Consider the following 14,211-nt stretch of genomic DNA (forward strand, 5'->3'; position numbering starts at 1 on the left):
GTTTCCTTGTCTCTTGTTACATGTAGCTTCTGCCCTAAAAGTGCAGTGTTAGTCACTTTGGAATTATTTGGCGATTTATGTGTTTTGATGATGCAAATTCTAGAAATGCGGGCACTAGATAATAAAATGATTAATCAACTGCAATATAAATTCTAACTTTGACACTACAGGCAATCAAAATTTGACATTACACTAATAAGCTTGGATGAAAAAAAAAACAGTGAGAATGTTCTTTTACCACATTGTTTATGTTCACAGCTATTTTCACATTTGTCTCTTTGCCCTGGAGATTCAAATATCCCACCCTTGAAAAGCTCATTCTGCCGAAGAGATTGATAATAACATATGCATGGACTCACCTGAGTTGCCTGTCTCTGCATACAGCCACCATCACCAGAAGATTTCCCAGGATAGCCATAAGAATAACAGCAGAAATAAAGGTGAGCAGTGCAATCTTCTCTGCCACGCCAAATCCCTCATTTGAGCTATAAAGGGGAAAAAATATGGGGTACTTCTTGAAAATAGAAGACTGGCAGCTTGAGAGTGACTTGGTTATTTTGAATCCATATGTCAAATTCCATTTTTCAGCCCACAGTAGCCTTAACTGATTTACTGACCCTTCCCCTCAACAATGGGAATACTGTAGATTACAATTAAACAGCTCAGGACCAATCTATTTATGTGACAGGGCGTACACTGGCCGCAATATTAGACTTGCACCTGTAACTTTGGGAAGCAGCCTGATCTGTTCCAGAGCCACTCCGTGTCTTTCCAATTTGACCCACTATTTAGTGTTAAATTATATCTGTTGAAAAACAAAGCTCTGTTTTCTTCCCATTCACTATAATGGGGAATCTAAAAACTGATCAATCTCAATCTAATACCCCCTTTTTGCAAAAGTGGGTGAAATTTGCAGGCATAGCAGTTCCTGACCAGTGGATTAAGTCTGCCAAATTGTAGGCAGATACATCAAGGGATTTCCATGGAAGGTTAAATTTGATGTTTTTTTTTAAGGTTCCAATTTTCTGCCAAACTCAGTGGCAACTTGCAGGCACAGCCAAATTTCAGAATAGCAACTTCTGTGTCCTGCAAGGACAGATTTTACCATTTTAGGGTGGGTGCATAAGAAGTACTATGGGCTGTGGGTGGAAAACATTGGGGAGCATTGATATACAGTGGTACCTCAGTTTAATAACAGCTCTGTTCACGAACTATTTGGTATACGAACTCCACAACATCAGAAGTAGTGTTTGCGAACTTTACCTCAGTCTAAGAACGGACCATAAAGAAGACTGATCACCGAAGAATTGATGCTTTTGAATTATGGTGCTGGAGGAGACTCTTGAGAGTCCCATGGACTGCAAGATCAAACTTATCCATCCTTAAAGAAATCAGCCCTGAGTGCTCACTGGAAGGGCAGATCCTGAAATTGAGGCTCCAGTACTTTGGCCACCTCATGAGAAGAGAAGACTCCCTGGAAAAGACCCTGATGTTGGGAAAGATGGAGGGCACAAGAAGAAGGGGACGACAGAGGATGAGATGGTTGGACAGTGTTCTTGAAGCGACTGGCATGAGTTTGGCCAAAGTGCAGGAGGCAGTGGAGGATAGGGGTGCCTGGCGTGCTCTGGTCCATGGGGTCATGAAGAGTCGGACACAACTGAACGACTGAACAACAACAAGAAGAAGAATGGAATCCGAATGGTGGAAGGGCACCGGCAGCGGGAGGCCTCATTAGGGAAAGCCTCAGTTTAAGAACGGACTTCCAGTTTTGATTAAGTTCGTAAACCAAGGTACCACTGTATTTAGATATTAAACCATTTATCATATAAAATGGATCTATCAAATTCTGGATCTTTCTCAATCCAGCTTGCTCTTCATTGATAACAGAATTTTTGTTGTCCCAAAGCTACAACTTTTGGGAAAGGAACTAGACATATAAGTTGGAAGCTACATTCAGAAGACTCATATGCCACCCCAATTTATTTCTGTAGTGTACACACACAGCAACCACTTTGGCTTCGCAGAGGAAAAAAATTTGAAGCTTGTGGATTAGACAGACAGTTACAATATGGATTGTGGGGGTGATGTTCAAGGCACAAGAAATGAAAATAGTCATCTCCCCTCTATTTATGCTCCTGGCTTTTTCTCCTCTCTTCAGCAGCATCAGAAACCAATATAAATACTGAGTCTATGTACTGCTGCAGGCAGAATGCTGGACTTGGAGCTGTGGTTCAAGTCTCTGACACACAAAGTTCACTTAAATGGCCATGGGCAGCCTCACACTTTTGTTACAGGGATAAAATGAGCTAACCCCAAGGGAGTCAACCTGAGCTCTCTAGAGGAAGGCAGAAAGTCAGGGATTCAAACAAGATAAATAATTTGAGACGAAGTTGGAGACAACATAGCTAAGATGGCAGCAGTTGCAGTGCAAAAATGGTTTCAAAAAATAAGATTTAATGGGTAGAATTTGCTCAGAGTTTGCTTGTCATACCTGAAAGCCAGGAAGGAACTTCTTCTCAGAGAGTTTGACTTTCTCTGTGATGTTCTATACTTAAGAGCCCTACCATTCTTGACTAACCACAGTCTTCAAGCTCCCCCCACCCTCTGCTAATATGCATCCATTACTAACATGAATGCAGAAAAGAAAGCAGAAAAGATTAATTTAGAATTCATGTGGGTAGCCTGACCAATACACATTTCACATTTACGGTATACCACAATCCATCTGAAGCAAGCACCACTTCAAGTCTTACGTTTGAAAGTACTCTTAAATTGGATTGTCTGGACAACTTGCCCTGCAGGCACATTCTTTGCAGTTCAGCTGTTTTCTGCTTTGGGGCCTGAGATACTACAAAACATTCTGTCCAGAGAGTTAGTGAGCAGAAATTCTTGAGGCAAGAGGCTGGAGTTGATAGCCTTCTGGTCTCTCACAGTCAAGGAGAAACTTAATTCAAACTGTGCTCTCTACTTCTAGGCGATCTAATATTGCTTGCTTGGGTAAGCAGGAGAGAAAGAGAGCGAGAGAAGTCGCATGCTGCAGGAATAAAGTCACCTTGACAAGGAAGAAGAGGGGAAACGCAACACAGAATGCCACTTGATCCTGTGAAAGGAGATGGAAACCCTATTCAAGGTCTGCTACCTTGCACCAGAACTATATCAAATACCAGATCTCCTTCACTAGGAGGAAATTGGGAGATATTAATCCATAATGGCAGGGTAGGTGCTGCTAAATTATTAATCAACACTGAATTTAATAAAGGTTTGAAACGGTTAGAAAATGATGACTTTTGCTTTATACGTTGAAGAAAATGCATATGTGTATCTGCGCTCTAGGATTTATTGTGGATGAAGGGCCAGCTATAAATATGACTGATAAATGCTATATCTGAAATAGATTTCCTAATGCTAATAAAAAAAATAATCCTTGAGATATCTTTAATGACTCTTGCTTCTCTGCTTCCTCCCTCTTCTCAAAATGTTCATAGATCCCAAATTGCTCAGTGAGCCATTCATAAACAGATTATGAGCAGGCTTTCACAACAACAATGCTAGCTAACATTCTGAGAATGGGTTGTATCCAATGAAATCATCCCATCAGTGCAAGGAGTTCTCCCACTCTTTGCATGCCCACCCCAATCTGTACTGGGAGTTTCCCCAACCCTCAGGAGCAGATTTGGAGGGCATAGGGAGAGAACTTACAGGATAACTTCATTGGATATAACCTATTATATTTGCTCACTGTGTCCCATTAATGTAAAGTCCATTTCATTTAAAGTGGTCAGAAGAGAAACTAACTTTACAACATGCTCCAATATTTCTATCACTTCATCTATAGGACATAATTACGTAACAGGGTTTTGTTTTGTTTTTGTCTCTTCAACAGGCAGCCTGACTCATACTGGCAAGCAACTTATGCAACACTGCAGTGTAACAGGATAATTTTCCAGACAGAAAGGCAGTTGAGGTCCATATGATAGCTTAGATTAATATCCTGGGAGTTTAAATGCAGAGCAAAAGCCTACCACACTGCAAGGGGCTAGTGTAGTGTGCCTGAGAATACAGACTTTGGACCCCAGAGAGCCTAATCCAATAACCATCGCTGTTAGGACCAAGGATTTATTTTATATTTACTTACAAGAATGATGGAAAACGCACAACTTTTCCAGCTCACAGAATAAAAGGGGAATTTACAGTGAACAACCAAGTAATTGTAGCTACTAAACCCTCAAAGTAGTAATTCAGAAGTGTAATTTTATTAATTCTCTAATAATTGGATAACAGTTTAGTTAATTCGGTAACTATTTTAACTAATACACAATATGTCTTGTATCTATGCTGCCTAACATACATTTGCATTTAATGGCTGGTATCTATCAGCAGAGGGATTGGCCAAAACAAAGATGGACCCTGCAGTCAGTGTCACACACACACACACACAGAGAGAGAGAGAGAGAGAGAGAGAGAGAGGTGCACACACACACACTTTTTTCTGCCAATCAGAGGGAGCACAGACATCTATTTCACACACACCCCAGCTCAGCACTGAGTGAGATTCCTCTCCACCCAGTACTATGATGGAGAGGAGCATTCAACTCTCCCTCCTCTTGCACACTGCCACTGCAAGCAAGCCAGGGCGCTTCTGAAACAGGAAGGATTCACTGAGTAACATGCAAGAGGCAAAAGAGGTACCATCACAGATTTTGCCAACACTGCTATCAGTGGTTTACCAGGCTTACTTCTGCTCAAAGGTAGCAGGATCACGTTCCCAGACATAATTGAAACAGTCCACAAAGAATGGGCAAATCAGGGAATGGGTTACCTTAATTTTTCTGTCAGGATCTCATTGCATCTTTAACACAGTGGCTGGTTTTAGGGTAGCATGACCAGTTTGGCTGCATTGGGCACTGCGCTGCAGGGGGCGCCACAACAATTCTGTAGATCTGAGCACAAGAGGCAGGGGGTGGGTGCCGAATTTTAACGTTGCACAGGGCACTGCAGAAATTTGAGAGCCCCCAAAGCCACTGCTTTAACAGGTAACAAAAGATGAACAGTTGCCACTTTATACATCCCTGTATCTACATGATGGGTTAGCAGATGAACTTTTTTGCCCATTAAATAAGTTAACAAGGTTAAGCCATTGTTAAATAAAATACATACATACATACATATATATATATATATATATATATATATATATATATATATATATATAATCTCCTTGGTACAGATTTTATAATGTGGAACTCCCAATAAAAGTTGCCAACAGCACAAACATTTTCTCTATTAGAGGCTTCAGCTTCAAACATCCTACAGTTAAGCCTGTGTCAAAACTTCAGCAATGAAAATAATGAGTAAGGGTTCCCTTCTGGAAAAAAAAAGTGTACTTAATTAGGCAGATCTGTCTACTGAGCATGGTACAACTTCAGCAAGAGGTAATTACAGCTTCAGCAAGTAATGCACTAGTGGCTGATCAGGCTGCAACCTTGTGGCAAGTTGTCTGCTTCAGTCAGAGCTGCTGACAAGCATTAGTAGTTCCAGTCCAACTTTTTGACACTCACTGAAAAGCTTAGTTTCGGGTCACTGCCTCTTGGTCAGCTAATGAAACGAGTGGGTCTGTTTTTGGCAAATACATTAACTTGACTTGGGCATAATTCAGTGGCTACAGTTAGCTCAACCATTTTCTCCTCCAGTGTTATCTTAGAAACGTGACCAGAACAGTTAGTCATTCAAGTCCTGTTTACAACTAAACTGGATACATTTTACCATACAGTCAAACCTTGGTTGTCAAACATAATCTGTTCTGGAAGCCCGTTCGGCTTCCGAAACGTTCGACAACCGAGGCGCGGCTTCCAATTGGTTGAAGGAGCTTCCTACACTCAAGCGGTAGCCGTATTGGACGTTCGACCTCCGAAAAACCTTTGAAAACCGGGACATTACCTCTGGGTTTTTGTTGTTCAGGAGCCGAAACGTTCCAAAACGGAGCCATTCAGGAACCGAGGTTTGACTGTAACTACAAACTCAGAACCACTCTTTCAAAACTTCAACCTGTTACTGAATTTCTTATGTTTCTGCACAAACCACACCAAATGAAAAAAGCTGTGGTCCACATTTTTACTTTTACTTTTTTTTTACTTAGGCAAAGAAGGCATTCATTTTTTCATATTAATGCAGAAAATAATTGCAAAGTATACGGGAAGTATATCTATTCAATTTCTTTGAAACTGGAATGAAGCTTGGGGAGAGGTTTTCAGCACTTGGGGAAAGAAACATAATGGGCAGGTTCATAAATCATTCCTGGCTTCATAATGCATGGTTTATGAAGCTGGCAATGAGAATCAGGCAGGGCCAGGTACTCCTCACTCTCCACTCCTCTCCCATTACACACCAACTTCAGTGTGAAGATCCTGTTTTGTATTATATGTCAGCCAACAAACTAGGAAAATAAACCAGAATTATGCCTTATCACTATCCTTATGCTTCTCAACTATGGTGCACTTCACACACAAAGCTAAGCCAAACCATGGCTTAGTGAGACTGAGCAAATGTGCAGGTTCCTGGAGAAAAGTTTTAAGATGTTTTGTTCTGTCTCCTGTTGTCATCGAGGCCATGTCAAAACTTGGGCTCATGGTTTATTTTCCCCAAACCGCAAACAGTAAGCCACACAGCAAACCTTGGCTACAGTTTGTGGCTTGTCCGAAACAAGATAAACTCTGAGCACGGGTTCAGACACAAAACTAAGCCAAAGTATGGATTAACTAGAATAATATGGTGGCAGCAGGACCAGAGGAGGAGCACCTCTCTGAGACCTCTGGGTATAGGGCAGTATATGAATTCTAAAAATAAATAAATAAAAATAAATAAATAAATAAAAATAAAAAATAAAATAATAATAATAATAATACAGCCATGATCCTCTTAGGACATACATGGATGTTTCCCCAAAGTCATGGTTTAGCTTAGTATTTCATCTGAACGAGGTCCCCCCCCCCCCACAGTCTGAAATATCTAAACACTGGCAAAAAATAATAAAAAATACTGGTTTTAACTAGCAGGACAATCCTTGTGATCTTACTGTAAAACAAATGCCCAATAATAGTGAAATATTACTCAATGTCTAGCCTGGAGAAAAAGGAAGGTATTGAAACCAATTACATCCTCAGCCCAATTTTCTGGAGTTTCTAGTTTTGATTTTATAGTGTATATTTCTAGTTATCATAACACTGATGTCATCTGTACTCAGTAGCGAAGGAACTGGTATCATGATAACTTAATCTGCATTACAACAGCTCACTGAAAAGGAAGAAGAAAACAGTGTCGATTTAGATCCCATCTGATGTGAATTACTCAGAGCTAAAGGGCACAAGGTAATTTTTCCTTTTTGGAAATTCAAAGAATTCTTCCACTTATTGTTCGTGATAGCTCTGCAGATGGCTGCTGCACAGCTAGGGAAGGTTAGGTACTTGCCAAACACACAAGTTGGGGGGGGGGGTTGATGGTGCCAGTTTTGCTAAAATGATAAAAAAGGAGGGGGCGGTCCTTTTAAAAACTGGTTTTGTGACTACAGGTTTGTTCTTTGTAAGCAATTTAAAAGCAGCCAGAATCAAAGACTGTGTTGATCTGATGTTCCAATTTGAGAAAATGGAGCACACTAGCAATATTCATTTGTGAAACAAAATTTCATGCTTCATGTTGATCATCACTGCAAAGCAGCACACCTTGGAATACCAGTCATTGGGGAACAACAACAGGAGGGGCTATTGCCCTCATACTCTGCTTGTGGGCTTCCTGGCGGCATCTGGTTGGTTGCTGGGGAAAACAGAATGCTGGACTGGATAAGCCATTGGTCTGACCCAGCAGGACTCTTGTGTTCTTAGAAGGAGCATCAGAGGATAAACTATAGCAGTGAGTTTGGCAGATCATTAAAACAGGAGAAAGGGAATTGGACTCAATCATGTTTCAACGCGGGTGGCACTGTGGTCTAAACCACTGAGCCTCTTGGCCTTGCCGATCAGAAGGTCGGCGGTTCGAATCCCCGTGATGGGGTGAGCTCCCGTTGTTCGGTCCCAGCTCCTGCCCACCTAGCAGTTCGAAAGCACATCAAAGTGCAAGTAGATAAATAGGTACCGCTCTGGTGGGAAGGTAAACAGTGTTTCCGTGCGCTGCTCTGGTTCGCCAGAAGCGGCTTAGTCATGCTGGCCACATGACCCGGAAGCTGTGTGCCAGCTCCCTCGGCCAGTAAAGCAAGATGAGTGCTGCAACCCCAGAGTCGTCTGCGACTGGACCTAATGGTCAGGGGTACCTTTACCTTTAACTTTATGTTTCAAAGGTAACTTGATGAAATAAGGTTGATTCAAAATATTTTCCAAAATCCTTAAAGGGAGGCCTGACTTGAACTAGTCAGTAGAGAGCATCAATGCTTTATGAATATCTGATATTTTGATAATTGGCGAGAACTGTCTCAAACCACCACAGGCTCTCAGGCTGCATGGAGTCACAGGCATAGCGTCACACAATTTCTCTCTCTTTACCCTGGCTCAGTTTGATCAGTATACTACCCAACTGTGGACATTTCCGTTATCTAGCACATTGTAAAGCGTACAATATCTTTTCCCAGTTGATATCTATTTTTCTAGACAGGATCAACCGCACTGACAAGTTCAGAAAACTCAGTCTAAGTGGAAATCAAGTTAATGTAGTTATATTCTCTTGTGCCATCCATTTTAAATTTTGGAGAAAACAAAAAGTGAGTTCTGCATGAAATCCTGACCACCCCCACCCCCACAGTGAGAGAAAGAGAGATCATTAAAAGATTTACACTGTTGACAATGGAGATCTACAAGGCATCAATGAACTACCGGTATTTAGAAGGATGGCAAGGCATCAAGGAACTATTTCAAAAGAAAAGGAAAACATACGCAGTAAGAGGAAGAATCACAGGCATAATAGCCACAGCCAAATAGAGAAGGAAATACTAAAATAAAACAATGATACAAATTGTAGGGTTTGGGGTTGGGTTTTTTTAAGCACAGCATTTATACTCACTTGTGCAAAACAAATTCCACTTACTAAACAAATAAAGGAGAGTAGGCTACTGGCTGGATTGCAAGGGCCTTTCCCATTCATTTAAAATCCACTTCCTGCAATGTCTGAATTACAGGGTAACGTTAAGTTATTTCTTCATCCAAAAACAGTGTTTTATCAGTTAATTGCTTGCTTAGAGAACTGTGGGAAATTCAAGTACTGTTAAGAGATATGACATAGTCATTAATCTTATTTCAATGCCAAGAAGTTGGGTGAAGGTATCTAAACAGGAGCCAGTTTGACTGGTTTTGTGTTTGATTAAAAGCAAGGAGAAATTGTTTCATTATGTGATCTGGATGTCAGCCTGTGGATTCTTGCCTACATAAATATTATCATTTTCAGACTCATTTATAAACACTTTTGCAAGATATTCAATGTTGCGTTATGGCAACTGTTCTGTCAGAGCAAACTTTTCACCTCGCCAGGTAGAATGATCCTCCTTTCCTTCTCATCTAAGTCCATTATTTCAGTGGGTCTACCCTCTTAGTTGCAGAGCACATCTAGTTTAGAATCTGAGGCCTGAGATGGTAAACCTTGGTCTGAGCTGTGCAATGTCAGACTTCAGGCTAGGGGGCTCACATAGTTGAATGCTCCTCCACACACACATATAAAACCTTCCATACAGAAAATGAGGTGTCAGGAAGGTGGGCCACAGCTAGGTTTCCTATCCAATAGAATGTGGAAATATTTTCTTTTGTATGGAAAACCATACATTCATATGAACCCTAGCCTGCAACAGTGCACAGGTTTACCATATCAAACAGAAATAAGACAGAGGATGTTACTATCGCTCTTTAGCTGCATTCCTTCTGGAGAATAAATCACTGAGGCACCACAATAACTGTTAGTGCAAAGGATGATTAAAATAAAATTAGAAGGATTGAACTGCCAGATGGTGGTAGAAGAAACTGTCAAGAAAATATTGTGCTTCTGGTTGACCCCAAGGCATTTCATCAAAGGAGAACAGACTATGGTGCTGCTATTAATCTAAACTTGTGAAAAAGGACAAATCATGTCACCAGATAGAAAGCGGATTCAAAAGCTTAAAATTATGTGGATATCTTGTCATGTAGAAATTAATGCACAGAGAGGGAGCGAAATCACGCATGCACCTTCCATGCATGGACTAAGCCTGTTCACAAGGATGGATCAATGCCTGGATGCTGGGAACAAGACTAGTGGGCTCAATCTTGCTCCTCCATGCCTTGTTTCTACACTGCATAAACAACTAACATAGCTAAATTTATACAAATACTGCACCAATTGGGACTCTGGGAAATAAGGGCAGAAACATAACCATTTGCACAGGGCACATAAATCACCTTTCACTAGGCAATCTGAAGATAGGTTTACAATAAGTAGATAACAATGAAGAATTGCATTTTTTCTTTTGAAATACCAGGCAAATAGTGCTAACATTTATACTTAAAACAGGATACATTTGAACAAAGATTCTTATTCAGTTCTACCTCTCATAACAAAGGAGGACAAAAAGTATCACAGTGTAAGTCCCCTATTTCCTGTTTTCTCCCACCTAAAATAAAGTATAGTATAGTTGGATGCCTCCAATGCAAATTAGGTGTGTGTGTGTATGTGTGTGTGTTCTGTGGTTGATATGACCATGATGGTCACAACAGCAACAATAAATAAACTACAATCTAAAATAGCTGAACTAATATAAGCTATATGCATTAATGATGCTGGTCAAGCAAACAGCTGCCTCACTCCTGGAAATCTGCAGTCCTAGTTAGATGATAGCTGTTATGCTTGAAGCAATTAGTATATTTACATCATTCTAGTGACATAAGCAGCATGATGTTCTCATATTGTTCACACATGGCTATTTACATACTGTTATGAGAAAATGGCTGTGTAAAGGTGGAACTGAACATACCAGCTGGGTAAGGGAATTGAGAAGGAAGGAGAGACTGATTGTTAGCAGCACAAACTTTCAAAATATTCTTAGGCAAACCAATTCCAACCAGAAAGGGCTCGTCCCTTGAGTAATGCCTAGAATTCGGGGCCTGCCCTCTTTTACTAGCACAGACAGGAAAGGATGCCTGCCAGTGAACTGCATTTTGCAAGCAGTTCGTAAGTTCATCTGCACTATTTGCTTCCAGTTGCAGTTGGCGAGGCAGACATTGTCACTACTGCAGTAACTGTGAAGACAAGTTTCCCAAGGTGAAGATGGAAGAAGGGAGAAGTTGAGTCATAAATTCATGGGACTGTTAGGGAGCAAAATACAGACCAGACAGTCATGCATGTATAAACAGTCATGGGAATTACATGGTAATCCCTCACAAACAATTTATTGGGAAGGTGTAAGGAACACCAGACATCAAAATCCTTTCAAAGGACGTAAGCAAAATGCATTAAACAAACAAACAAAATGCAATAATGCAGTAGAGCTGCCTTCCTCAACCTGGTGTCCTCCAGATGTTTTGGTCTCCAAATCCCATCTGTTTCAGCCAATAGTCAGGGATGATGGGGATTGTAGTTCAAGACATCTGGAGGGCTCCAGGTTGGGGAAGACTGCAGTAGAGGCTGCTAACAGAACGAGATAGTCTTTTATTTTACAATTTGTGGTTGTATCTCCATTTGATACTGAGATAATATATACAGCTTCTCTTCATTAATACATATACTCTCTCACTCCACTCACCAAGAGAGAGAGAAAGAAAATCTCACTTTGACCAAGAAAAGTAGGCTCAACTTTGTCACACTTTGACAACTTAGGGAAAATCCTCCCCAAACTGCTTCAGATATTGGAACTCTTAGTTTAGCATCTCCTTCCCACTCATTGTCTTACCGAATTGCTTTCTTTACTCCCACAAACATGCATTTGCCATAGCCAACTGTTTTGCACTATTGGCCCATTCCTTATTTTCTATGCATCTCAGTAAGATTTAACCATCATGTCCCATAATCACTCTGCTGCTGTATTGAAGAGGAGGCCAATTGTAAATATTATGATCCCAACAGAGGCCAGTCAAAATCATCATCCCACACTCTGCTTCATGAGGCAAATGCAACAATCTTTCTCTTACTATGTGCTTTTCCCTGGTAGCAGAGGCGCAGTAAGCCTGCAAAGGTCAGGGCTGGAGGGAAACATGGAAAGAAGTAATAAAGGCCAATTTAAACAAGCCAATTTGGAGTTCAATAGGCCACAACTTCATTTATTACAGATATATTATGGTCTTGGCTTAGGCATTGGGTGTGTATCCTGAATCAACCAACCCAATCTGCTGGTTGATTGTTCCTAGTGGGTTAATTCCAGGTTAAGGACCGCCCCATGACACACAGCAAATAGAGGCAGTCCCTCCAGGACACTGCTGGTGAAGGGTCTGGGGACTGCTCACTGTCCACCCCAATTTAGGTATTTGGACAGAGGCACCTCCACTGGATCCCTTTAATGTGATACCCTAGTTCTTTGAAGCAGGAAATGAAGTAGGGGCTTCGGCCTACCACTTATGCCTAGACTAAGGATGCAATAAAATGTCTTATCCACCAACCAGCTGTGACAATTTCTACAAAGTAGGCAAAACCCACAGACAGGACCAATTAGTTTGAAGGCAAATTCCCCCCTAGCCCTGAATACAGAGACCAGATATATCCACAGCAAGGTCAAAGAATAGGCCCTACCCGCTCACCTTTGAGTGGGGGCACACAACCACATTATCAAGAGAGCGAAGGTGGGGAAGGCTGAAGCTGCTATAGTTATAGCCCATCGAGAGGATACCAGGTTGGAAGGAAAATGCCCTACACCAACCCCCAAACCTCTTCTTTAGGAACAGATATCATGTCTCCTAAATAAGATGCAAATTAAGTAAGCCATACGGACGAAGCAATTGCAGCCTTTCTGAAATTGTCACAATAATCCTGGGTATCAGGTAGTGACACATGGCTCTGTGTCAGTATATCACCATGGAGAGGCAGACGGAACTGTGTTCAACCTGTACTGTGTTCTGATGAACAATACAGTTGGACAATACAAAATAGTTGGTTTCTAAACCAACTTCCAAGTGAACAAGAACCCAGTTGTATGCCTCACAAAGATACTCCCAAAATCAGCATGTTGCCATGCTCTTGCCAAGTCTTCCATTAGCAACAGTGGAAGTGAGAACCAGTTTCGTTCCCCATAACTCAAGTCTGGGAATTCATCCAGGGAACATTAAAAGTTGGATACAGCTATCTGTGTTTGTCCCACACCAAAACTGTTAATGAGAAAAGTACACAGAACAGATCTCTTGCTAGCCAAATCAACAAACATATAAGACTGCTTGCTTATTTGTTCAACATGCCCAGTGAAGAATGTGTCTGATTGGGCATAGCTGATACACTTTCTAAAGCAACAGTGGGGAGTTCTGCTGTAATCTGATACAATCTGGAATGTGTGGGTTGGCAGAATTTTCACTTTTGTTATGAAGGAGGGAAGAACTAGTAACGACACCTCCACACCAGAACTTGTTTAACTGTAGTGTGCCCATTAGCCATTTTTATCACACTAGGAAATAATGATTAATAGATGTTAACTTCTCTCCCCACCACCACCACCCAAACTGTATGTGGGGGATGCTTGTGAGGAGAATAAAGATAGGAAGAAATAATAATACCACTGATTGTGTTTTGCTCTGCAGTTAAGAGACATGGTGTGGATTCATTAGTTCAGAGTTGTTCTTGCGTACCTTGCTGCAATATTTGAGAATTTGGCAGTGTGCAGCCTGCTGTGCTATACAATTGTAAGAACAGGTTTTCAAAGACTGATCTGTAATCTGGAAAGTCAGTCCCTTGTGATTTGAATTTCCCAATGCACACCTAAGAACACCATCCTAAAATGCTCTCAATCTTTATAGAAGTCACATGCCAAAGGTGTGATTATATTTCACTACAACAGACATTGACATTTAAGACAAAAACAGCACAGTTAGGCTGATAATTTCAGAGATTTGCCCAGAGTGTCACTTCCAACACACAACGCCCAGTGGTCAGGGATGGTGCACAGTGTAGTCCCAGCAACATCTGGAGGACTACTGATTCCCTGCCTGTGTTAAAAATGTCTGTTATATCTAAAAAAAAACATTGCCAATTCCATACACACTGGCCCAGACATACACTCTCCAAAGTGCTATG

The 14,211-nt window shown here is 41.1% G+C and overlaps 1 protein-coding gene across 6 annotated transcripts in view; it reads right to left on the minus strand.

Moving 5' to 3' along the window:
• HTR4 (5-hydroxytryptamine receptor 4) overlaps positions 1–14,211 on the minus strand; it is a 155,381-nt gene that overhangs the window by 70,994 nt on the left and 70,176 nt on the right. For all 6 annotated transcript variants that reach the window (XM_033139881.1, XM_033139878.1, XM_033139879.1 and 3 more), the window contains exon 3: positions 360–485. In XM_033139881.1, the coding sequence (XP_032995772.1) occupies positions 360–485 (126 nt within the window). The remainder of the gene's footprint in view (positions 1–359; positions 486–14,211) is intronic.

Source organism: Lacerta agilis, chromosome 2 (assembly GCF_009819535.1).
Source record: "Lacerta agilis isolate rLacAgi1 chromosome 2, rLacAgi1.pri, whole genome shotgun sequence".
Lineage (NCBI taxonomy): Eukaryota > Metazoa > Chordata > Lepidosauria > Squamata > Lacertidae > Lacerta > Lacerta agilis.